At 35.4% G+C, this 24,641-nt stretch overlaps 1 protein-coding gene across 1 annotated transcript in view; it reads right to left on the bottom strand.

The window, feature by feature from the left end:
• Positions 1 to 1,705: 1,705 nt before the first annotated feature.
• Positions 1,706 to 24,641, bottom strand: part of LOC149797050 (uncharacterized) — a 77,232-nt gene continuing 54,296 nt past the window's right edge. The window contains exons 6-16 of the mRNA XM_089961720.1: positions 23,185 to 23,958; positions 16,691 to 16,858; positions 16,095 to 16,180; positions 15,694 to 15,794; positions 13,705 to 13,775; positions 13,104 to 13,211; positions 12,710 to 12,780; positions 11,527 to 11,647; positions 10,385 to 10,549; positions 9,892 to 9,976; positions 1,706 to 9,264 (exon numbers count right to left, since the gene is read on the bottom strand). Of these exons, the coding sequence (XP_089817846.1) occupies positions 5,012 to 9,264; positions 9,892 to 9,976; positions 10,385 to 10,549; positions 11,527 to 11,647; positions 12,710 to 12,780; positions 13,104 to 13,211; positions 13,705 to 13,775; positions 15,694 to 15,794; positions 16,095 to 16,180; positions 16,691 to 16,858; positions 23,185 to 23,958 (6,003 nt within the window). The 3' untranslated portion in view covers positions 1,706 to 5,011. The remainder of the gene's footprint in view (positions 9,265 to 9,891; positions 9,977 to 10,384; positions 10,550 to 11,526; positions 11,648 to 12,709; positions 12,781 to 13,103; positions 13,212 to 13,704; positions 13,776 to 15,693; positions 15,795 to 16,094; positions 16,181 to 16,690; positions 16,859 to 23,184; positions 23,959 to 24,641) is intronic.

Below are 24,641 nucleotides of genomic sequence, written 5' to 3'. Positions count from 1 at the left end.
TAAATTTCAGGCAAGGAAGTGAATATTCGCACTGTAGAGATCAGGAAATTAAATTAAACCGCAATTGTTAATATCGAAATACGGGTATTAAGGTAATGAATGTTTCTGGAAGATGCGTGACCTTGCTTATGTGAAATTTGCATTGCGATTTAAAACTATCATTGTACCACCGGATGCCGTCCTTCAAAAGATAAATCTAGGGGCAATTAGTCGAGGAATCAAAGGAATAAAGTCGGGAAATGACTGACTTTTGCACGACCGAGGATATTTTACATATTATCATATCCTCAATTAGGTGTAATTTTCAAAGGCACAGTCATTTATGTTTGCGAATTGTTAGAGAGTAGCTACTGGATTGCTCATTACCTGCGGCGTCCGTCCGTTGACCACACGGTGTCAAGTGGTGCTAATTCTAACTGAAAACGAACTGGTCTTCAAAGAGAAGATTACATTTCAATCACAAATAAAGGTGACTAGAGCGGAAAGTTCGTCGAAAGGTCTCAGTGAAGTATTTCTTATGACAGAAGAGATAACTCCTTATTTGAGGAGGGGGATTGGCCTGACATTTTTTGAAGTGGGATAATTTGCTCGTTTGTGTGATATCATTGATGACATCCCAGCCGATATTTGTTCTGAAATTTTACGCTTTCTGCTGTGTGTCCTAGACTCAAGTTACCGCTAATTGTTGTCATACGAAATTCAGTAAATATTTAACTGACCTTTATAACAGTTTTCTTGTGAATTTTCTAAACAAAATGTGATATGATAGTGCAATTTAAGCACAAATTATTTACATATTTGACCGATGGTATGAAATTAATTCATTAAAAGCATAAAGCAGCGCGGGAAAGTGGACATATAAGAGTTATAATATGTAGTCTTTAGAATCTGTAAATAATCTTCATTCAGGAACAAACTGAAGAAGAAGAAGAAGAAGAAGAAGAAGAAGAGGGTTGGAAGCGGAGAAGGTAACAACGACAGACGGCTAATTAAATATTTAATTATAAATATTTTGCTGAACTGATAAAAAACAACATCATCTTAATGAAAATTAATATAAATTTACTTTATTAACATATTAACTGTTAAGTATTATTATAAATATTTTCTGATACAAACAAGAAACAATTTAATTCACGCATACAAATATGTGAAAATTACTGTATGCATACGTTCTTAGTTCTCTTGGTTAGGTATGAAAGGCTATTATTCTTTTTTAGCAGTTCGCTTTCAGACTTGTTTAATAGAATCTTACTGACTGTTTTTCCTGTCTGAGTTTTTGTTTTTGTTGTTTGGTCGGAGGTGTCATTTTTGTTGGGTGTGTGTGTCCTCTACCCTTTTCAAATAAAAGCCTTTTATCGGAAACATTTCGTAAAGATAAATAAGGAATCTAGTATTACTTGTGAGATCGAAGTCTCAAGAATTCCTTAGTGAAAATGTATACATAATGGTGGAGCAAGGAACACAAAGGTGGATAACACGTGCAAGCATTGCAGTAATTATGGCTGAGACAATCTGTTACGAAACTGACATGCAAACTGTACCATACTGTGCTTATATTTGTCACTAAAGCCATCCAATTATCCATCCAACCATTCACCGAAATACATGCATGATGGGTGGGGTGGGTGGGTCATATCTAGATCTCAACTGGAAAGTTTTTAAAAGCCATGGAACAGAAAGGAAATAAGCAAGGACGAAAATGTGTTTTTTAAAGTTATAATTTATTGTATTTAACAACATATATCAATTAACTTAATGTAAAACGTATCAACATATTTGTGGTAAGTTTTGTGGACCCCTAAATATATCGTATGTATATATAACAAATATATATTACAAATCAATATACATTATGAGTATAACATTTATCTACATTTTAAATATAAAATTATAAAGAATATTAATGATTGTGATAGTAGATTTAGTACATGTTATATTTTAGCAAAATGGTTATTATGAAATGATACGGAGTGATATTAAGGCAATGTATTGATGAGTGGAGAGAGGTATTATCATGTGGATACGATACAGGTGTTTACCTGTGACAAGGCAATACTAAGATAGTTCTGTAAACTTGTTCATCATTTTGTGGAGTATAAACCTTTTAGGAATCGAAATCGAAAGGATTTGAAAGCCTTAACTTGAAAACTATTATCGTTCTTGCGAGTTGTTCTTCAACGTTTATTTTTATATGTTGCAATGTAGAGAGTAACTTTAGTTCGATCTGGTCAGTGTGTCCGATGACCACAGCTGTCTGTACTAACGGAACTCTTACCAAGCAGAACCTGAAGTTGGATGGAAAGCTCCAAAGCAAGATACTAAAAATTCGAAATTATTAAGTCGATCTGTTAAGTAATACAAGCGATTCAATTCTGCGACGCTTTTTTCTCGAAACTAAGCTATCTTGAAAATGAGTCGCCCAAAATGTTTGAATCGTGTATGTATGTATGTATGTATGTATATATATATATATATATATATATATATATATATATATATATATATATATATATATATATATATATATATAATTTAACGTGTACAAAGAATAATTTCCGTCTTCATAGAAGAAACGCAAATGTTCGAAATTATGTGAGCATTAATCTGTAAAATGATGTGTTAATTAATATACTATATAAAACCTTTCACACTCTGATAAGATACAATACTATTAATTTTAAATACACAAAAGCCCCTCTTATATACCAATTAATAACATAAGCCGCGTTTTGTGTTTGGGTTCATGAAGTATAGCAATTTGGGTCTGTCAATCTGATCCAGTGATTACCGATAATCTAAATTGCATATTCTGGGGGTTTCCAAAGGAGAGATTTTATTCTACGCTTTGATTTTAGAAGTAAAAGGCTGATATTAGTCAAATGTCAAGGCTGCATGAGCAACTGGATATGTTTGTATATTTGTCAACATTGTTAGTGTATAAAAATAGAAATGTAATGTGAGTAAATAGTAGCCTGCATCTCAACAAGTTCCAAGCAAATTTATAGTAAAGTTATATTCCCCACGAACAAGTCACAAATGAAAACGAAAATTTTTATAGCAGTTTGTTATTTTTCTTAAATGGTGTATACGTAACAGTAGCTCTCAATGAGTGGTTTACATATGCTTTCGAGTCGACTACGTTTATCTGAATTTTCATTTAAAATGTATAACGTGAATGATGATGGAAAGAAATCTAATTGATGGCTAATACACAGAAACTATAAACTAATGCATGAAATACCCAATAAGCAATGATTGAGGTATTGGCAGTATTTATAAATGGAGCAAGCCAAAATTGATATGTACTGTATTGTGCAGATATGAATATAACTTTTGACAAATGACAATTTTTACATGTGCGACAATGATAAACCATTGCTTGAGTACAACAACAAAAAACCACTTTGATTCACTATGTAGTCTACCCATGATGATCGGTTATAATGACGATCATTAAGCAATGTAAATTTTTATATTAAAATTTATCACTTTGTAATCGTTTGTTGATTTTTTTTTTCTTTTTTCTTTTCTTTTGGGGAGGTGCCTATTCAATTGTATTTGATACAACTCATCTCTGACGGAAAAAAGTCATCGAGTCGATAAACATAATCGAGTTGATTCTTACCCTAACCTAAGTGTATCCATTTGAATACTGTCGAAAGGCAAAATTGCCTATATTTGCAAAATATGCAAATGGTTTATAGCTACAGTTCAGAGATGAGTTGATTTTGTCATGGATAACTCTAATTCGTGCAAACCCGCATCAAACCTGTAATTGTGAAAGGCCGCACAAAAGTGTAACGTAATACATGCCATACGTTCTTGAAAATTATTTTGATCAAATACAGAAATTAAACGATCTTATTTATGTAGGCAAGAACTGTTCATTAATTTACATCGGCAAACTGAGTGAAGAGATAGTCAACAATTATCTTTACTAAATGCCGAGGGAAGGTGACCGAATCATATTCTTTGCTCAATATTGGGCCTACGATAGCTGGTGCAACAAAGGAACTTTCCTCAACAGGATGTATATGCTTAACTAACTTTCAATCAGTATCGTTCCCTCGGTAAATATATCACAGAAATGTATCAGGAAATATGTCTTGCATCTATAAATATATCAAATAGCAACTTCATTTGATAATTCGGTATATTTTGAATTCAATTTGGACATTTCATATAGGTCTATTCTACCAGTCAGGCACTACTTGGCACATGAATTTATAAATGACAACAAGAAGACCTTAATAAAGCTGCTGAGTTACACAAGCACTAAGTAACTAATGTTCTGCAGGATATAATCCAGTTTTGATCAGCACAGATTCAGATCAACAGTCCGAGACAAGCTCGCATATTCAGATACGTGTTACTCCCTCGCATATCCAGATACGTGTTACTCTGCGAAGACAAGGACATAGAATCTGAAATTCCAAATCATGCAAGTTTCGTCTTGTATAGTTATTCCGCAGAATAATGCCAGGTCAGCGAGGAGTCCATTCGTCGTCATTTTACTTTTCTTTCATTCAATCAAACACAAATTTTCATACATAGATACATAATGCATTAATTTTATCGTAAGTTCCAGGTGCAACAAATGACGCTTTCTTGAACGGTCTGCGCAAGAAGATGTTCAAAAATATAATTATCTGGCACCGAAACCAACAACTTAGTCGAAAAGGATATGTATTCGTGTCAAACATTTGAATCACAGTTATCCTCTAGTGGAATCACATATGTCAATCCAAATAGTTTTAACTAAGTCGAATAGTTTGTTAAAGTCACCTTTTGTGATGCACAATATTGAATCTTAAGGCACATTTGCATTCTCAAGGAAACTAAGATAGTACCAGATATCACTTTCTCGACTGCAGACTTGTTAAGAACAATATGCTATGAACACTTGAACTTTGTATGCAGACGAAAGCCCGTAGTGACCAATCCGCATCATCCAAGCACCATCAGTGCCTGAAAGGCTACTTATTCCACTGAAGTGTACATGCTTAGTTCATTTCTTTGCCTTTTTCTTGTCAGCTGGTTCACTTTTACTGGAGCCTGTGTTCTTTTTGGGAGATTTATCCTTTGATTTTAACCCTAAAATCCTTCTTAAAGATGGAGATTTGCTCTCATCTTTTCCTATTGTTTCTTCTTTTCCTTCTTCATGTTCATTTGCACTTTCTGCAACAGTTGCTAACTTCCCATCGCTCTCTGGTCTTACTTTACTATGGGATCCAAGTTTTTGTATAAGGCTTTTAGATTTGGGTTCACGTGTCTTAGATTTGTCTGTGAAAACAGCTGGCGAAGTTCTTCCTGGAACTGGTGATATTCTGCCATGGCGATTTGCATTTTTTCCAGGTAATCGAAGACTATGTGCTCTTTTCAAAGGAGAAACATCATTCTCCCCAACTATATCAGGGTCATCTACCATTTCACTTGAAGTAGTGTGAGGTGGAGGAGTTGGTGGAGCATCAGATGCATCTGCATCTAATCTTGCCTTGGATGATGCGGTCGGCGACATGAAACCTCCACTTGTTCTTCGTTGAGTCGATGTGGACGATTTGCTATCAGGCGAACTATGTTCATCAGCCTGGCCACCTAAAGAGGGTCTTGCCGATGCAGGAAGGCGCAAAGACTGTGTCCGTTTAAAACGAGCAGGAGGAACCGGTGTTGACGCACCATCTCTGCTTGTCGGAGGTTTTGGTGCTGTTTTTTTCGAGGATGATGTATTATGTTCTTCTGGTGTAATTTTACCTGACAGAGTTGGTGATAAAGCCTGAGTTCTGTACGCTGTTGCTGGATCTATAATCGATGTGTTCAATATTGGATTGGGCGTTTTGGAGCGTTTATGAACTGGATGCGGAGTGGTTGAGCGAGCTGGATTTGGTGTGACAGACCTTGGAGTAATGTGTGGAGCTGATGATGTAGGCGTCGAGTACATTGACGACGGACGATTTCCTGTAGAGTGTACGCCTGATACTCTGCGTTTTGGAGTACTCTTAGGAGGTGTGCAGACATCAGAAACACTGCTAGTTGTGGACACGAGGCTTGTGCTTGAGCCAGTTGTACTCTTAATTAGACTGGTATTATTCGTAACTTGTGAAGTTTTTGAAAGCTTGCTTGATGTCCTGGACGATGTAGAAGTAGTTGATTTCTTTTCAACATCAGAATCTATTCCAGATCGGCGTTTGTTACTGCTGCTTGTCCCCTTCATATAACTTGGTACTTTCTTTTCTTTCTTCTGAAAAGGAATGTCATTTGGTATGGCAGGCTTTTCTGCAACAGTTATTTCACTTGCATCAGACAGAGATTTGTTTGTTATTGTTGACTCCAAGTCAATATTTTCCCCCCAATCTTCCTTCATCGTTTCATGACCACTGTCAGGAGATATTGCAGTGAACTCTAGGGAAGAATCCAAGGAAGAGTCTTTATTGAGATTTCCGGTACTATTGGCTACTGCCTCAGTCCAGGACTCGGTTCTCTCCTTCTTGGTATCATGAACAGAACCATTTGCGACTATTATATCTTGCACGGGTAATCTAAGTTCACTTCCAAGTCCTTTCTCCAGCAAATCTGAACGAGATTTATTTTCCTTTCTAGGCAAGATAGGGGTGAACTCGGAGTCGAGCGTGCTGCTGAGTGAAGTTCTCTGAGAAACAGTTCCTGACATGGTTTCAAACCCTTCGTCTCTTGCACTATCACTGCTGCTGGCGTAGCTACAACGAGAACCAATCTCATTCTGGAATTCATTACTACCCTGTGATTTGTGAATCACTGTTGTTGAGGAGTGCGAGTTGTCTGACCGAGGACTACAGTTTTGAGAATTTTCATACTTCAAAGGCTCCGATCTGCCTTTTGGTTGCGGTGAAAGACGGTTTTCATCTGAAGGAACATTATCATAGAAACTCTGTCGTCGCTTTTCGACCATCTTTTTTCTCCACTTCAATATTGCCGCTTGCGGCAAGTCATCTGATTCATCAAACGATACTCTGGTATCATAGCCCTTCAAAGCATCGTCAGCACTTGGAGACTCTATGACAGTCATAGTTGATCTTCTGCGTGGAGGAACAGCAGGCGGTTGGTCTTTGTTATCGTTATTCATTTTGTCAATAAACTGTTGAGAAAAGGCATTCTGGTTTACCTTTAACGTCAATTTAATATCATGGTCCACTACATTCCCAGTTGAGTCCTTTCGTGTCTGCAGAGGCGATGATTCGCTATCACTATGCACTTCAGCACGAAGAGTTTCCGTTGAAGTGTTTGTTGATTTGATAGAAAGACGACTACTTTTAGGGCTGTCACTCCTAGAGCTGGATGATCGTCTGGGTGATGGACTTTCTTGACTAGGTTCGGTGTCACTATCATCACTGTTGAACACTTTTCCGTTCCTGCGACCATCATTGAATAGTTTTGCAGAACTATTCCTGAGTGATGACCTCTTTTCGGGTATTCCAAACACAAATTCACCACTATCACACAGAGCTTTCCGTGCAACTGCCTCATCATAAGATTTGGATCTACTCATGGCCTTTGCCATTTCATCTTTTAACAAAGCTTTGTTCACATCCTCCTTTTCGACATTACTCCTCCACCTTCCACTGCTGCTATCAAACGTTTGTGTCGGAGAATCCCTGTCTCCTCCAAATCTTTGATTGTGAAATCTTCTCTTGGCAGCCATTTTGGCTGCCTTACTGTGTGTTTCCTTGTTATTGTATGCTTTCTCGCTCGATTGTTCTTTATCTGGCCCCATATTCTCTTTCCCTTCTGTCGGTGTTCGTGATCTCCTTTGGGGTGGAATAGGCGATTTTGGAGTTAAGGGTTCCTGTTGTTGAACATCCTTAGATGCATCGAGTGAATTTGAATCAGAGGACGCCGTATTTACTTGTTTGCTCTGGTTGAAAGCAGCATGAACATCTTCCATAGACAATGTAGATCTTTGCTTTCGCTTATTTCGTTTTTGTTTCAGCTGATCTGTGTCAGGGTTTGGTGAATTCGATATGGGTGCGTACGATAAAGGTTGTATGCTTACTAAATTACTTGAAGTTAAATCTTGCACCGATGCAGTCACAGTTTCTTTATGTACAACGGTAGTAGGATCGTCGATAGATTTGCCAGTATCTTCTATTCTTTTCAGCACTTGATCAATGTCAGATTTGCACAGTTCACTTTGCCATCTCCTGTTTATCCTGGATCTGACCGAAATCGAAACAGGATGGTCTTCTCTTGTGGATTCACTAGCATTTGAATTGTCTGTTGAATCGAATACCTTTTTCAACTCACTATGGTCGATATTGCTTTGACTAAATCTTTGTGCCATTTTCTCTCGGCTCTTTTCAATTGATGAGTTTTCATCCGCTTTTGGTGTTTCCTTCAGTTCTCTAGAAGTTGTCTGCAATCTTGATTTCTCATCAATTGTTTGAAGGCTGGAAGCTGGATCAGGTAGATCACTTCTCCATCTGGATGACCGTCTAGAATCTTCATCGAGCGCAACAGGAGGTACTCCTCTTGCTCGAACAGTCTCTCCATTATTTCTTTCAGCATAAATTCTCCTTGGTTTAGTTTCTAAATTAGATGCATCTGAGGAGGTGCTGTCATACATACTACGGGTTCTTCGTACAGTACGACTTCCTACAACTTCTCCCTCTAGAATCTCTGAAGTGGGCCTTTCAACATTGCTTAATCTGCTTTTATCTCTCTTTTTCACCTCAGCCAAAGGTGATGGAGAAGCAGCTCTTTCTCTGTCTAAAAGATCCGAATCAATAGCACGCTTTTCCCTTCTTTCTTGGCGTCTTCTTCTGAGACTGCCGTAACGTTCGAACTTTCCATCCACAGAATCTTTACCTGTATCGTCAGACTGCATTAAGACATCAAAAAGCGTATCATCCGTAGCGACAGCGTAACTCCTTCTAGATCGTTTTTGATATAATTCAGAGCTATCTTCGAGACTGCTACATGTGCTCTCCGAGTCGGCGGTATCCGTACCATTTTGCAAAGTATCTTCAACTTCAGGATTCCTTCTCCTGTGAGTACTTCGACGTCCAAATCCATTTCGAACAAATCCTCCAGCTTCTGTAGATGGGAAAGTCGATTCACCATTGATTGTGTTGGAATTCTCAAGGTTGATCTTCTGGACCTTTTTTACTGAGAAATTTGTTTCGCTGAATTTCTTAAAGCCGTTTCTAACGTCTGCCAACAGCATATCCACAATGGAGCCTTTCTCATTATTTGTTTCACTTCTTTGTCCATCCGAACTCTTAGCTTCAGCTGTAAAGATTAAACGGCATGCAACAATTATTTTCAACTCAAAATTACATATTTACACAATCAACAATAGTCACTTAAACCTTTCTAGTCTAGTCAACCTAAAACTACCGTAGAATCGAATATCATACTAATAACCTTAAAAACTCTCTTTAACATTGATCTCAAAATTTAGTCAAAATTATTGTTCGATAATCACAGAAATGAGCTGAATAAAACAGGTGAGTTGAAGTGCATTCAATTTGTCTATTTCAGTTGCATTAGTTAAAACGTTTTGTTCATAATTGGGACATGTTTTTAAGGACAACGTTTCATTTTAAATGAGGTTATAACATTAATATTATTAGCATACCAAGCAAACGATATAAATTGTATTAATGTAATTATAAACATTTCATCTGAACTTATATTACTTACTTGAAAAATGGGTATCATCCCAAAAGCCAACAGTCATATGTGTAATGTATGGCGTGTTTAATACTAGATTATTGGTAATGTAATCAAGATATGCATAACTGTAGCCTGAGTTCAGTCATTTTCTGTATCAGAGTAAAGAGCTCCTAATGAAATTGTCGAACACTTGATCTCTGCCAAAAACTTTTAACTATAAACAATGCGAAATTATCATACCTGAATTATTTTGGACATTTCCAGCTTCCTTCTGAGCCCTGCGTGCTTCCACTTTCTTTTCGTATGCACGACGCTGTGCATTTTCCTGCAATTAATTCGGTAAATAATTAACACTAACTTTGAAAATATTCCACAGATATGTTAACGATCACAAGTTTTATATATTATTTTTTAATGAGAGATATCGGTTCATCAGAAAAATTTTCTTGGTGTCAAATCATAATAAGTCTAATAAACTATACAGATCATACGATCACCATCATATTATATATATATATATATATATATATATATATATATATATATATATAAACAAAATTATAAGTAAAATCTTCATGTCAATAATTAGAAATTGCATAACGATCTTAGTGACATCATATCATCACATCTTGGAATAGTTTCCCATTAAACACATTAATATAAATCTTGCCTATAAATCTCATTGTGATTATTGATTCAAAGTGTGCAACATATGTCAACTATGTACACTTACAATAATTGCCTTTTTAAATCTTTCACAGAAGGTCTGCAGTATTTTGAAACATTCTTCCAATTTGAACGTATTTGGATCTTCACAAAAGAAATCACAAAGTTCCAGCCGCAGAGATTCAGCATCTTTCAAGTCCTCCTGGAGTTCCTTTACCTCGGAATCGGCAGTCTGGAAAACAAGTCAAGCACTATGGTCTTCAAATTTGTTTCGGAAAACTGTCGATTCCATTAAATCCCATGCAATTAAATAGTTTAAATTTTTTAATTTGTAGTTGAGTGAATTTTAATTTGTATGAGGTGGCAAAGCTACCCATGTTGTGCATCAGTACTGTTAAACTTAATATATTAAGGAAACATTTTTGTAAACATATGCTACCAATGTTTACGTACTACATACTAATTACATAGGTAAATAACACTCAACTTGGGTCAGTACGTTATTTTTCACTGAAATGTTTGTCATGGCATTTCTTACTTAATATTCAGAAATCACAAAAGTTTTCGGTCGGTGGCCTTTTGAAGAAGTTTGGAAGCTGTAACCAAAATGTGCCAACAAGTGCTTAATTTCATCGATTATTAAAAATGTTAAGTTCTTTACTTTTTATCCTGTTCACTCAATAAATAGGTCTACCTATATTTAAATCTAGGTCAGTTGTGATTGAAATAATTTCAAGCTTTGTCCATATGTTCCAGCATACTATAAGTACAAGATTAATTACACTGAAAAGAAAATATGACGATGTTAAGCAAATTTAAAAGACCTTATTTCTAACCAAATTCAACTGTTCTTAATCCTTCATACATCTTAAAATGCAAACAAAATGTTTTTCTTTTGAATAAACATGATATCATTGAAAGATGATCGATCAAGTACGTGTACTTCACAAAGAATCGAAGAATTCAGACAAAAATACTTCTGCAATTATATTCATTCCTGAAGAAAACATGAAAGTTCTACAGAAGTGAGCATGAAGGATAGGAAGGGATTGGTTCAACAGCAAAACTTAAGATATCGCTTTTGTAGAACAGTGTGAGTTCAAAAACAACAATCGTTCCAATCCAATCCAGTTTTTGTGCCCTGTAACTTAGAGCACTTGTGAGATAGGATCCATGCTGAGGTGTAATTCTGAGTGCAACAATACTGACCTTTAAGAAGTCCTTCATTTGGAACTGAAAATCACTCCCAGCTGTTCCAATACGGTCTGAAATACTTTTCAATTTTGTTGCAAGGTTGTTGACGTCACTTGTCAGATTTTCAATGGATACTCTGGAAATAATTAAACATAAATTGGTTAGCTTATAATAACAAAACTATTTAAAACAATCTGATTCTTATATATTGAAATATTTACTTGAAATGCTTTTATTGTTTATTGATTAATACTAATTCACATTTTCAATGTACATCTTGCACTCCAGTTGAACAAAATACATAGTTTTGTGCTGGAGTTTCTCTGAAATTTTATAAAAGGAATGTGATTATTTGTAAGTTTCAGAACATGTATTATCTTGTTGCAGTTGTTATCATACATTTTGGAAAAACTTCGAATTTTAATTAAGGAATTAATTTCGTATATTATATGTATCCTATGCATTATTTTTAAATTTTAAATCCGAGTCTACATCAATCACATTTATGAATTTTGCTCCACTCTCAGCCTTTGAATTTAAATAATTAACACACCAGACTAGTTCCTATCGAGGAATATTGTTGACCTTAAATGTTTTTACTGCGGACTTCTATCTCCATGTTCTGCTTATAAATAGATGAGAAGACAATGTTACACAAGTAGAAGCGACCGAAAAAGACGAACTTCACCTAAGTATGTTAATATGGTATATAATATTACTTTGTTTTAATAATGTAAGCTTAGACTCCCTCGGTTTGTCATAGAGAAAGGCGTTTAGCTAAATTGGTATGATACATACGGCCAACAACCTTTTTGCAACTGTTAATAAAATCAATCACTGATGTGCAACTTCAAAGTTGCTGGTGTTTCCTGCCTGGTCGGTTGGTAAGTTGGGTGCAGCATAATTGAACCATTTTAAGGTATAAATGAACACAAGAGTTGTGATGGAAACTACGACAGACTAGTTATCCAATCTTATACATTAATTCCTTGCTTTTGAGGTAGGAAAGATTGTTTACATTACCTAATAATTGGTATTCCGTGTTTTAGCACAGTTATATTTTGTTGTATAGTTTTCCGACCACTTATTCCAGGGCCTGTTCATTGAAATCATTTGAAAATGCGACACATAGAAATTAAACAATAGTTATCCAAAGATGGCATATCCCCTGGGTAGAAAGAAAAGAAGAAAAACTTACTGGCAAGCATCCTTGATGAATTTCATTTCCTCTGGGAAGGATAGTAGTGATGAATTCTTCTCTTCTGCTTGCTGGAATAATAAAACTGCAAACATAACGGTCATATCAAAATGCCCTATAAACATCATGCATGCAGCAATGTCTAATCAGCAACTATTTAAAACTTTTAGACAGGACAGCGTTTCATTTATCACGTTTTAAGTACTTCTGCTTCATAGCATTAATTTGCATAAGCAGAGAAAGTGTTCTTGGTTAATTTTGTAGCAGCTGTGTTTTTCCATGAGTACATTTTATATGAATCATGAAAACGTTATAAAATACAACTTAAAAAATAACTGTATATAATTTGGAGGTAAGTTTCACACACATTTTTCTTACATAAAATTAGCATTACCATGACTACAAAATGCAGAAGATTCATTCGGGGTTTGTTTGCCCTGGTCTCCGTCAGCTTTAGCAGGGAAGACATCTTAAATCCCGCAGCGTCACCTGCGTAGTTACCCTGGTGGAAATAAATAAATACATGTTTAGGTAAGAAAAGAAATAACTATGTTAATTCTTTGCTAATATTTTTAAGAACTCTAACTATTGTGTGTACTGCAGTTTTACCTATACGTTTTCATCAACATCAATAAAATAGTTAAAAACCTTGCTGCAATTCAGTTCCTTCGGACATGCAGAAATAAGTGTATAGAAAAATGTATACATCTGTGCCGGCATGATCTGTCTTCATATATTTCTATTATGTAGTTTACATTTGTCCCGTCAGATTTATAATATGGATGCCGACTAAAAGAACTGTTCGTAAAAAGAGACAACGAGACAAAATACTGTCAGAATATGACTATGAAGCGCAGACAGACAGATATACGGTTAAAGTTAGCTTTTCTGATCAGATTACTGAATCAAGTACAGATGGATTAAAAGCACACCGGAAGACTGAAGTGATTCAACCTGTTAGAGTTAGCAACGAAGACTAAATATATTAAACTTACCGAATTCAAATAATTTCCAGCCAAAAGAACCAAATACAAGATTTCTTGAAGCTTTTTGTTTTCTTTAATATCTGCAAAAAATGAACACATAATTTAGTCCCTTCTCTTATTTCAATGTAACAATGGACTTAACATTGGTCTTCATGTGTTAGTGGGGTTTTTTCTCTCTCATTTTTGTGATTATTATTATTATTATTATTATTATTATTATTATATTTCGAATATGGCGGTGTAGTTGTGACGCTCTTGCTGTCACTCACGTCCAGGATTATAGCTTTAACACGGTTGCTTGTTTTGTAATTGATTGTACATAGTGAGTAATAGCAAGTGTTCTATTAGTCATTAATCAATCTCGTTGCATTACACAGCATATTTTTTTGTTTCCTGTAACAATAGTAATTTTCAAAACAAAAATCTAAGTAAGGCAAGAAAGCTCTAAACGCTTAGGCCTATTTTTGACATTTATGTAAATGAAGTTTTTAGGCGTTGCCTTTTCAGTTTGGCAACGTTCTATGACCTTATTACTTGTGTTATGGCGAGATCGTCAATAGTCAACAGAGCTGCTATTGAAGCCAAGGGTTATTACCCTCAAAAGGATCACAAGTTAAGGTACGCTCAGTATAGTATTTGTTATTAGATCAAATATGACGAACCAATTTAGACCTATCGAATCAATTACCATCATTGGTACATAAGCAATGACTCACAGTATTGAATCATGGACGAAAATAAGAGGGCATTTCTTCAACAAAGAGTTAGTTATATGTTGCAGGACCAAAGGTTCGTGGATAGTAATTATTATCACAAAGAACTATCTTTATTATCAAAATGCATAGTTTTGTAATTTTATTGCCAATATGTACTGAGAAAAGTTTGATGCTAAATCAGATCTTTCAATGAAGCTACTTCAATGTCGAGCAAAATATGACTAAGAAAGGTTTAGAAGAATTAAAAGCTTGCGTACGGTCAGACCCTATAACGATCTATATGTTTTATAGTTAAAATCGAATTAAGACTTGTTTGGTCAGACCTAATTCAAAATTCAAGTCCGAGTCAAGACTAAGTTCTATTTTTAAAAAGTGAGACGCATCTTGAATTTTAACTAATGAAACTTGAACCTTAATTAAAATCATCGTATCTGATTTAACTTAAACTGACGAATAAACTAAAAATAACCAGTTAAAAACGTCGAAAGTCGAGACATGTGTGTGTGTGTGTGTGTCTGATTTGGATTTTTAACGTAGTTATAAAACAATTTCAGTCATATTGTTCAAATGTTTGCAGTGTGACAGTTTATAGTGATGTCTAGCACTGCGGCATCATGCCGCAGACATGTAGCATGATGTCCAACTCAGTCATATTATCCTGATACCAGGCCGACTAGTCCTAACGCTGACTTCTTAATGCTGAGCGCCTAGAGAGGCAGCTGTTGGTACCATTTTTATAAGTCTTTGGTATGACTCGACCGAGGTTCGAACTCGCGACCTACCGCGTTCGAGACGGACGTTATAACCACTGAGGCCACCGGAGGGGTGCTCTAGGCTTGTCTTTAATACATATCTTGGTGAAATCTGGGTCATGTTCTCAACTAGTTTGCATTAATATAGTACTGTTGCTGAAAAATAATTGGTATTTACAGGTATGTAAATGAAGGTGAGACACTATTTGAAGACTATGACTTGTGTAGTAGTGAAGGAGGAAGAGCGACAACAAGTCTTGGGCCAATGTCACAAAGCAGTAGATCTCCAAACAACAAACTGTATTGGAATACCTGCATTTCCTATTTATTGATATTATTGGTGCAACACTTTCCATTCCTTTGTTGTTATCCAGGTAATTAAATCCTGCATGTCAGTTACATAATCCTATAAAGCTCTGCCCTGATTGGTATTTCTGATAGCTGCAACCTTACTTGATATTATAATTGTATACTACGATATAGTGTGCAGTCAGGGATTTTGTACGCATAGTGAAGAATGTATCCATTACCTTTGGCGCACTCTATAACTAAATCGATCGAATTCCCTGTTTCTTCTATATTCAGTTTGAAATCCTCCTTAATCGTCAGCCCTTCAATTCGTAACTGAAATCTAGTAAAAGACAAGAATATTCCGATAAAAACGTTTGATAGAAGCTATTAAATTATATAAGTATTTAGAATGAATAAATCGTGCAAAACCAACGAATATACTGAAGAATCTATTCAGCCATGTATCCTCCATCCATCCAAAGACACATAAAGAAAGTCAGTATCCATTTTTATTTAAAATGAGAAAATAACTCTGTTCAATTAAACTCGTAGAAAGAGTCGTTACTTAATTTGAGTAAAACAGATAGACAAATGTTACACAATCTAAATAGACAGATAGCTAAAGACAGAAAATACTCACTCGGGAAGACCCATGAGGCAAAAGAAGAATTTTTCAGCCATCCCTAACTTCTCCTTGTCACCTTTGAAATCCCGTAGCATCTCAAGCTGTTTAAAATATTATTTCCAGGGTAAATGATACATGGTTGGAAATATGTAAATTTAAATGAGATACAATGTGTTCTAATACAAGACCGACATATTACTTCATGGTATGTTTATGAAATATACACAAAATTTAAAATAAGTATATTATTAATTATCATCATACTAAAATAATCGAATACTTTAAATCAGTAAATTGTGATTTTCATTCAAATATAACCTTCAACATTAACCATATACAGTGTATATTGAACGGAATGAAAGATTGATAAGATCCATACATCAGGTATTCCATAATTTAAAAAAAAAAATCAGAGTAAACATGATTACTAAGTTAGGCTGTACATGGCTAAATGGGAAAGAAAAATGTTTGCATTTCTTCATCACTAAAACTTCCCAGAGATTGAACAATATTGCTATTTATACTATTTCCTATGGACAAAATCATTCATGGGTAGGATATCCAAGTTTCGGATAATTTGAAAATAAGAGTCTACAAGATAAATGTCCAACCTCCTCTTGGCAAGGTAATATTTTCTGCAAACTTTTCAGCTTCTCCACCCCAAAGTTTTCACTCCTCCCCTCCTTCAGTGATTGCACTATATCTTCATTGGACATGCCCTTAAACTGTTTCAGGAATATATTGACATTGAGGCTCTTCTTCCCATCCAGCAGGTTCACCTGGCAAAGGAAAATCCATTTCAGACAATGCTTAGTCATATATCTATAGTTATGACAGTGTTGTACGTAGCGTATGCCTTATATAGTATTTGTCGTTAAATAAGTCTGTGAAGATGCTAATTAAAAAAAATTGGATGGTTGGATTAGCATCAGCTAAAATTTCACGCTCATGTACTTCTGTAGAAGTGTTAATTATTTATTCCTATTTCAATTAGTTTGTACGTTTATGTAAGTTTGTAACCCTGCCAATAACGAACTAAATATTTGCTAGTTTATTGCATATGACTATAACACTGTTATCAACAAATAACTATGTTTGTGTCAAAAACACGGTGTAATATATGCTGTATTATAAGTGATTGCAAGTTCACACGAAAAACTAAAATTGGTATGTCATTATTTTGTATATTATCAGAAATATCATGGTTTTGAAGGTATTTTGGTACATAACAAGAAATGAAATTTATTGTCTAAATCTTGTTAGCATATCCGTGTTCATTGTGATGGCTTGTGATTACATATGATATTCAGTCTGGAATGGAGGGGCCCCGAGTGGCCGAGTGGTCTAAAGCGCTCTTCGTTACGGATCACTGCCATCTCACCTCTGTCTGCGGCAGTTCGAGTCTAAGATTCAGCCAATGTGGGCATGTGAGAAAGCTTGCCAGTAGCTTCTCGTGGGTCGGTGGTTCTTTCCGGGGTTTTCCGGGTTCTTCCTCCACCATTAATACTGGCCGCCATGTATAGCCTATCGTGCTGAAAAATGGCGTTAAACCCAACAACAACAACAACAACAGTCTGGAATGCCTAACCAAAGACCTGTATATACCGATTTAAACGGAATATCCAACAATAAGTAACTTCAACCGTTTCTCAAAACGAATATTCATTACCGTATGATCTTAAATGGTTTATGAAATGTTTATAGTCAATATTTAACATTCAATAATGAATTCCTACTGAACTCCGGTAGTAATGGACTTTTCCTAACCCGATTAGTTGTAAAAACTCCGTATCGCATAAAATCTTCATATATCCTACCTAATTTGAATTTCAGAGTTCCAGTTAAGTTGGACATTTGTAGGATCAAGTTGATTCCAACTTTCAGACACGATAAAATGGTCGTCCTTCAAAAGACGAACATCTACCAAGGTTCCTAAGATAAAATTTAGTACATGGTTTACCGTAACTATTCCTAAACTAATTGACTTTCGTGTAGATGTATCGCTTTGCATAAGTACTTTTATTCCACTCGTTCACAAAGATCCAGGTTATCTTGTTTCATTTTACTGAGGACTTGTCCCGATTAAGGTAAAATTGTCGGTCCATAACTAACACTCCCGTTGCGGAGCTTTGTACAAAAATGGCGGTCACTGAGCGCTATTTGGCCGACAATTGTGTCACCAAAACAGCAGGCTGCGTCATTCTTTGGTCGTTATACACCATACACCAGTTGTAGAAAAGGGGCCTGAGGACAAATGTAAAGAAAAGTACATGAGAGGAATCATCAACGTTTGGAGATTCTCCAATCTCACATCAAGCATCATAAAGACACTGTCATTTTGCTATGATATATTTCTTCATAAATGATTTCTCTTAAATTGCAGTACATTCCTTTCCTTGTCACCATAACCTAAAACCGGTCTAATGGATTGATTTTTCTGAGAACTTTCACACTGTCTAGCCTCGCACAAAGCAGATGTGTGTGAAGTGCGCAGAACGCATATACAATCAGGTATGGAGACTTAGAACTTAACTTATTATTATTTTGTCTAACCATGCGCTCAGCATATATCCTTCACGTCTACTTCGTGTGAAGCTACAGTTTTCAGACGAATCTTTCTGGAAATTGGATTTAGGTTACAGTGACCAGGAAGGTAATGTGGTGAAACTGAAGATAAACCATTTATAAATATATGTTTTATAGGAAGAATCGGGTTCTCTGTTTGGCTTGATATGAGATTACATATGTCCCGAATGGGAAGTAGCAGTCTTGTATATTCAGTGTGCAGCCTTGTCTTTACATTAGTCCGTAAGTCCTTTTTTCCCTTACTGCTTTATGTTATAAACCATAAAATGACGAGGTAGCATGCGACCTCACATGAGAAAAAGCAATCCGACCTAACACTTGCCGTTTGATGCAAACAATGAGAATCACGGTGTATATATCGCGTAGCTTCAAATTGCTCGTGTTAACCTTAGGATCTTGTTCATGAAGTCCTACTCCCCATGCAAAATTTCCATATAACTCTCAATTTGAAACCAAATACAACAATATACCTGACAAGAAATAGACATTTGGCAAATATAAGTGTTGCATATGCCTATTTTTCAATTATATCATTTCAATAACATGTAACTACTTTGAAGCATTTACGCATGCATATATATATATATATACTTATTTTTGCTGTTTTCATGCAATACTGCTTCATCAATTTTCATTGTTTAAGTAAGTTGCCTCCTCAAACATTACAAAACGTTATTATTTTTAAAAACTCAGTTTATTAAAAAAACTGCTGAAATATATCTTCGCAATTATGCCTAAAAACAAATTGTGCAACGTGATATGCAACAACGGCTACATAATATCATTACGTTGCAATGACTCATACTGGTAAAAGGAAGGCGGTGTAATTACTACATAATGCTTTCTTTCTGTTACTAAATGTTATTTCAAGAATGTGTTACTTTATATACCATGACAGCGATTTGTATCTAGTCACACGTAATATCTCCTTTGCTTAAAAACCATATAGACATATATGTAAGGACAACCATTGTTCTACTGCACGAACTCTGCACACCTTTGGTAATCAAACTTTCAGGTTAGAAGTATGACGAGAAAATCAATTTGCTTTCCTGACTGGTGATATGCACTCTAGTGTCTCCAGAGAGTAATAAAGTGCAGGTTTCCCAGACATAAAAATAGTTCTTTAATGAACTTGACTAGGACAGGGCGGAAGAGAATACGCCGATATCTAAGGCATAAAATTGAGTATTAAATATACCTCTGCACGTTACGTATGCATATCGACCATGAAGTGAGAAATCTATATGCATGCCTTTCGAATACATTCATGGTATTATCCTCAAAAGGTTGAATCATGTTGTACGCATGCGTTGATATTCCAATTACACTAATTACTTCTTCGGTGATACTGAGAATGATGTTCGAGACTTTATTTCTGAAATATATCGCGTTGCTTCGCTTCTTACAATTTTATTATTTTCTGAGTGTTTGTATAACACATTTGTGATATTTTGGTTGCCTTCAAAAAATATAATGTAACCTTACATTTGTGACAGTTTAATTCATAAGCAGATGTTTGCACTTTCACCATGCAAGAAACGTAGATGTCGCATTAATGCTCTTTACTAAAATTTCCAATTTGCATTTTTTAAAAATATATAACATAAGGTGTGCAGCCGATGAAAACATTCAAAGTATTACTTTAGCAATAATATTTGATTAAAGCTTCTTATGTGAATATTGTTGACAAACATTATTGCGACATTTCTTTATACTGGCGAGTACAAAGTATTATGAGTGTACAACCCACGTGTTATCAACACAATATGGAATTATATTATATGGTGTGCAATTATGTTATACTGTGTGCATTTATACATGTCTAAACTTAACACATTAAGAGGTTATTTTTTTGTTGACTTCTGATACAAATTGATTTTCAGTTATTTGAAGTGCAAAGAATTCTTGACAGCAGTGTTACATTCAGCAGACGAAAATCTTAATTCTCAAACTGTTGGAGAAGCAACTATCATTTGAATAGGATTAGGTATATCCAAATATTGTATATTGAACAGGATTGTATAATACATTTTTGTGCTTGTTGCACGACTAGACGAGATCAATGCCCTTTACGATATGATTCTCGTCGAAAAACGGAAAATATAAATTAATATACATAGATTTCAAGGACAAGAGGTTAACAGATATAATTCAAACGAGGTAACTTTTAACGAATATGTCGATGTCTACCTCCTCACAATAGAGGTGTCTAGTATACAGATTTCTGAACATATTTTGTTTGAATGTATCGTAACTAAATGAGTCATAATGTGGTCGAACACGTTGAACAGCACGAATTATATTTTCTATTCGACAAAAAGGTTTATTACATTTTAAATCTTGCAGTACTTGAACGTCAATATATTAAACAAATGTAATTTTCATTTTTATGCCAAAAATATAAACTTGTCAAGGTCAATAGATATATGAACATACATATGATTCAGTATATAGAGACTGTATATAAACAACATAAATTTATACAGGGGTATGCAATTGGGTTAGACATGTTTTGGTTATATGGAGCTATTGTCCACAACAATGTACAATCTTGATAATGTATGTACTAACATAATTCCAACCATAGTTTTGTTTTAGACAAAGACATCTGAGTTTTTCTGTAAACTCATATTAGATTATTATGTACGCAGAAACTCTTCCAAAGGTGCTATAAATGTCCAAAGGTGTTATAAGACAGGGTCGAAAACTGCCATACTAAAAACTCCTTCATGTTATGAACGAACCTACATGTTTAAAAGTCGAAAATTCCTTCTAAGAAATAACGAGAAGCAATTTCAGAATTATATTTAGTTTGTGCAAAATTGAAAGATTTTGGATGCTAAAGGAGAAATATAGCATACATCAAGATTGCACAATGCACATAGGAGTTACATGCACATAAGAGAAATTCCATCAGCGTATACCCAAAACTGCAGACGAAATTTTGATTCTAATAATATGATAGATATGCTATGTACGGATATAAATTCTATCATCGTTCGTCCACAGCTGTGGGTAAACGACCAGACAGCTGACGATTATCCTAAAAAATAAAATATAAAGTGGTACAAGAGAATAATTTGGTTAGCATGTGTACAACTTTTGGTTCCTTGGTATTGTTTGAAACCGATATAATGTGGGATGCCTTTACCACTTTGTCCGTTGGGTCTTGGTCACTATAGTCTGAATCCCAGAAACGTGTTAGCTTGAAGAAGAGCAAAAGAAGGATTTACATGAGGAGAAGTAATCACTGCATACCGAGAACATGACCTGGTGGCAATCGGAAGACTATAGTTCTTAAACTGTGTATAATATGCACTATATTGATTTTTTTTTAAATCAATGTTAAATACAACTTTCTACGAATTTAATTATAATATTCTGAAAGTGCTTCCCTGTTGTAAGTTCAATATTTTAAAAAAGAATCAAGCAAGATTTAACTGGAATTTAGTATGGGTTCCTCAGCTTTAACAGTTTAATATCGAACTACGACGTTCAGCATAACACGAAGATAACTTGCTCCGACTTTACTTAAAACTACGTCTCATCATCGTCCTGTTTTGCTTGATAGAAGACGTTGTAAAGTGAAGCGGATGTGAAAACATACATACAACAATGTAGAAACTTTCCAATAATCTGGATTAACCATTGAAACAATTGGGAACTATGCTTTGGAGTATACAGTGTATATCTCAAATAAATTGTACCTGTTTAAGACAATTTTGTCACTGACATTGCTTGAATCACCTAAAAAGGCAACGAGATGAAAAATATAGCCTGCCTAATAGCGATATATGGGGTACAGGTGATATGTAACTATCTACCTGTTTTTGGAAAGTTCACATACCCGATTACATAGTTAAACACTTCCAGGACTCAACCAATGAATATGAGTTTGCTCATTGGAAAGCTACATGTTTTAGGACACTGTTAGTCACTGGAATGCTACATGCATCTGTCAGATCAAATATCAGTCTTGTCATTGATATCATTCATGTATCTGTCAAGTAAGATCTAAGTTGGATCATTAGAGCTACACGTATCAGTTTAGAAACAGCTCAGTTTGGTCATTGGAAAATTGATTGTATCTATTGAACACGATCTCAGTTTGGTTATTGGAAATCTATTTCTCAAGAAGGAGAACCAGAAAGAAACAAACGTCCGTATTGCAAGATATATATTCAGCGTTAAGCCAGTCTGACACAGATTAAGTAGCGTAGTAATATTTTCCTAAACATATGTACCATTATTTAAACAGCAATACATTTTAACCTATTGTCAATGGACATGTATGCAATCAGCGCATGTATAATAACTACTATATCAATGGTGCATGCTTCTTACTGTTTAATCTGTGACTATTACTCGGTCACACTTTGCCTGTCCCAGATCCTTATTAGATGTATTATCTCAGTAATGTAAACGATGCAACAATAGCTAGATAAAGGGGAGATTTAGAAAGGTGTATTGGCAATATTTAAAACTCCTCTGGAATGTAAGAATATAATAATCATACCTCTGTCGGATCCTTCTTCTTCTTTTCTATTAAACTGGTACTTCCATTTTGTGATTTGCTGTCAACGGAATTTCCTTGATTTACCGAGAACAACTCCTCAATTTTTTCATAATCCATTTTGGACACGTATCCATTGAATATCTTTCCCCCCATAGTCCAAACATTAGACTTGCCAACCACTTTATTTACGGGAATCTTTTGCCACTGAAGTGTCCTCATTTTCGTTTTGGGCTTTGGAGTTGTCTGTTGAGGAAGTCTGATTTGTTGTAAACTTGGTGAGCTACCGAATGGTGGAGGAGGTGGTGGTCCACCCGGGGCAGGGGGTGGGGGCGGAGCACCCCCTAGTGGGAGTGGTGGTGGCGGAACCAAACCTGGTGCAGGGGGCGCAGGGGGACGTGGAGGTGGTGGAAGAGAGGTTTGTAGTGGAGCAATGCTAGAACCAGATGGCGTTATTGACTGAAAACTGTCAGTAGTTGTTGGAAATGAATCCGGCATTCCAGTAGAATGTTTCCTCCGTGGAGAAATAACGTGTGTTTTATCAACGTCCTCCTTGTGACAAGAACATGTGCATTTTAGGTCATTAGCTTTGTCAAGTCTCTTGTTGAAAGACAGGACTAGTTTATTTGCGTCGTCGACAGATTCTATTAAAGTAGCTTTCGAAACAACATTTTCAACTACGTTCCATATTGTTTCACTATTAGAATCTGCTGCATCAATTTTCAACAAATGTTGTAAAACAGTCAAAAAATGAATCTCTTGTGGGGTGTCGGATATCTGAAAGAAGAAATGGTAAATGTATAATTTATCAAATATGATATGCTAAAACAAGTATCCTAAGCAAAGAAACAGAGAAATTACAAAGATTTGTTTATATCGTTGTGTGCCTTTTTTTAGTATACTGGGCAATATTTAATTTGAGGATGTAATTAAGAAGCAGAAACTTTACAAAGATAAGGTACATTTATGGAACTTGGCAGCAGCTTTCAATTTCTTTGGAGCCATTACTTATAAACTTGTGTTCAAAATTATTTTAATGCGTTCCATCCATCTTAATGAAGTATATAATACAATTCTTAAGTAACATCTTTTCACTTTAGGACCCATTACACAGCTGAATATCAAAATGATGAAATGATCAAAGGATTAGAATTTTCATTTTATGAAAGGTAGGAACAATATTGATAGTTCGTTGCTAACGTTAGGCTGTAAAACTAGTCGAAAGAACGTCCTATGGCCGCTATTAAGTGAAGGACGAAACATATCTGCCAAAACAAACCGGCCTTGCGAGTTTACCAGCAGTGGGCAATGGGCAATTCATTATCCACACTCACTGTTGGCCATCTTTCGACCGACCACACATTATCAACCGCCCTAAGAAGGCCTGACTCTATAGTCTTGAATGACCCTCGAGGGAACGGATGAATCAATTGATAAGTGCCTACACAAGATGGCAAGAG

Source organism: Sinohyriopsis cumingii, chromosome 6, assembly GCF_028554795.1.
Source record: "Sinohyriopsis cumingii isolate HCF-2022 chromosome 6, ASM2855479v2, whole genome shotgun sequence".
NCBI classification, from domain to species: domain Eukaryota; kingdom Metazoa; phylum Mollusca; class Bivalvia; order Unionida; family Unionidae; genus Sinohyriopsis; species Sinohyriopsis cumingii.
The sequence above is the reverse complement of the archived record's forward strand: the minus strand, read 5'-3'. Positions and strand labels throughout refer to the sequence as shown.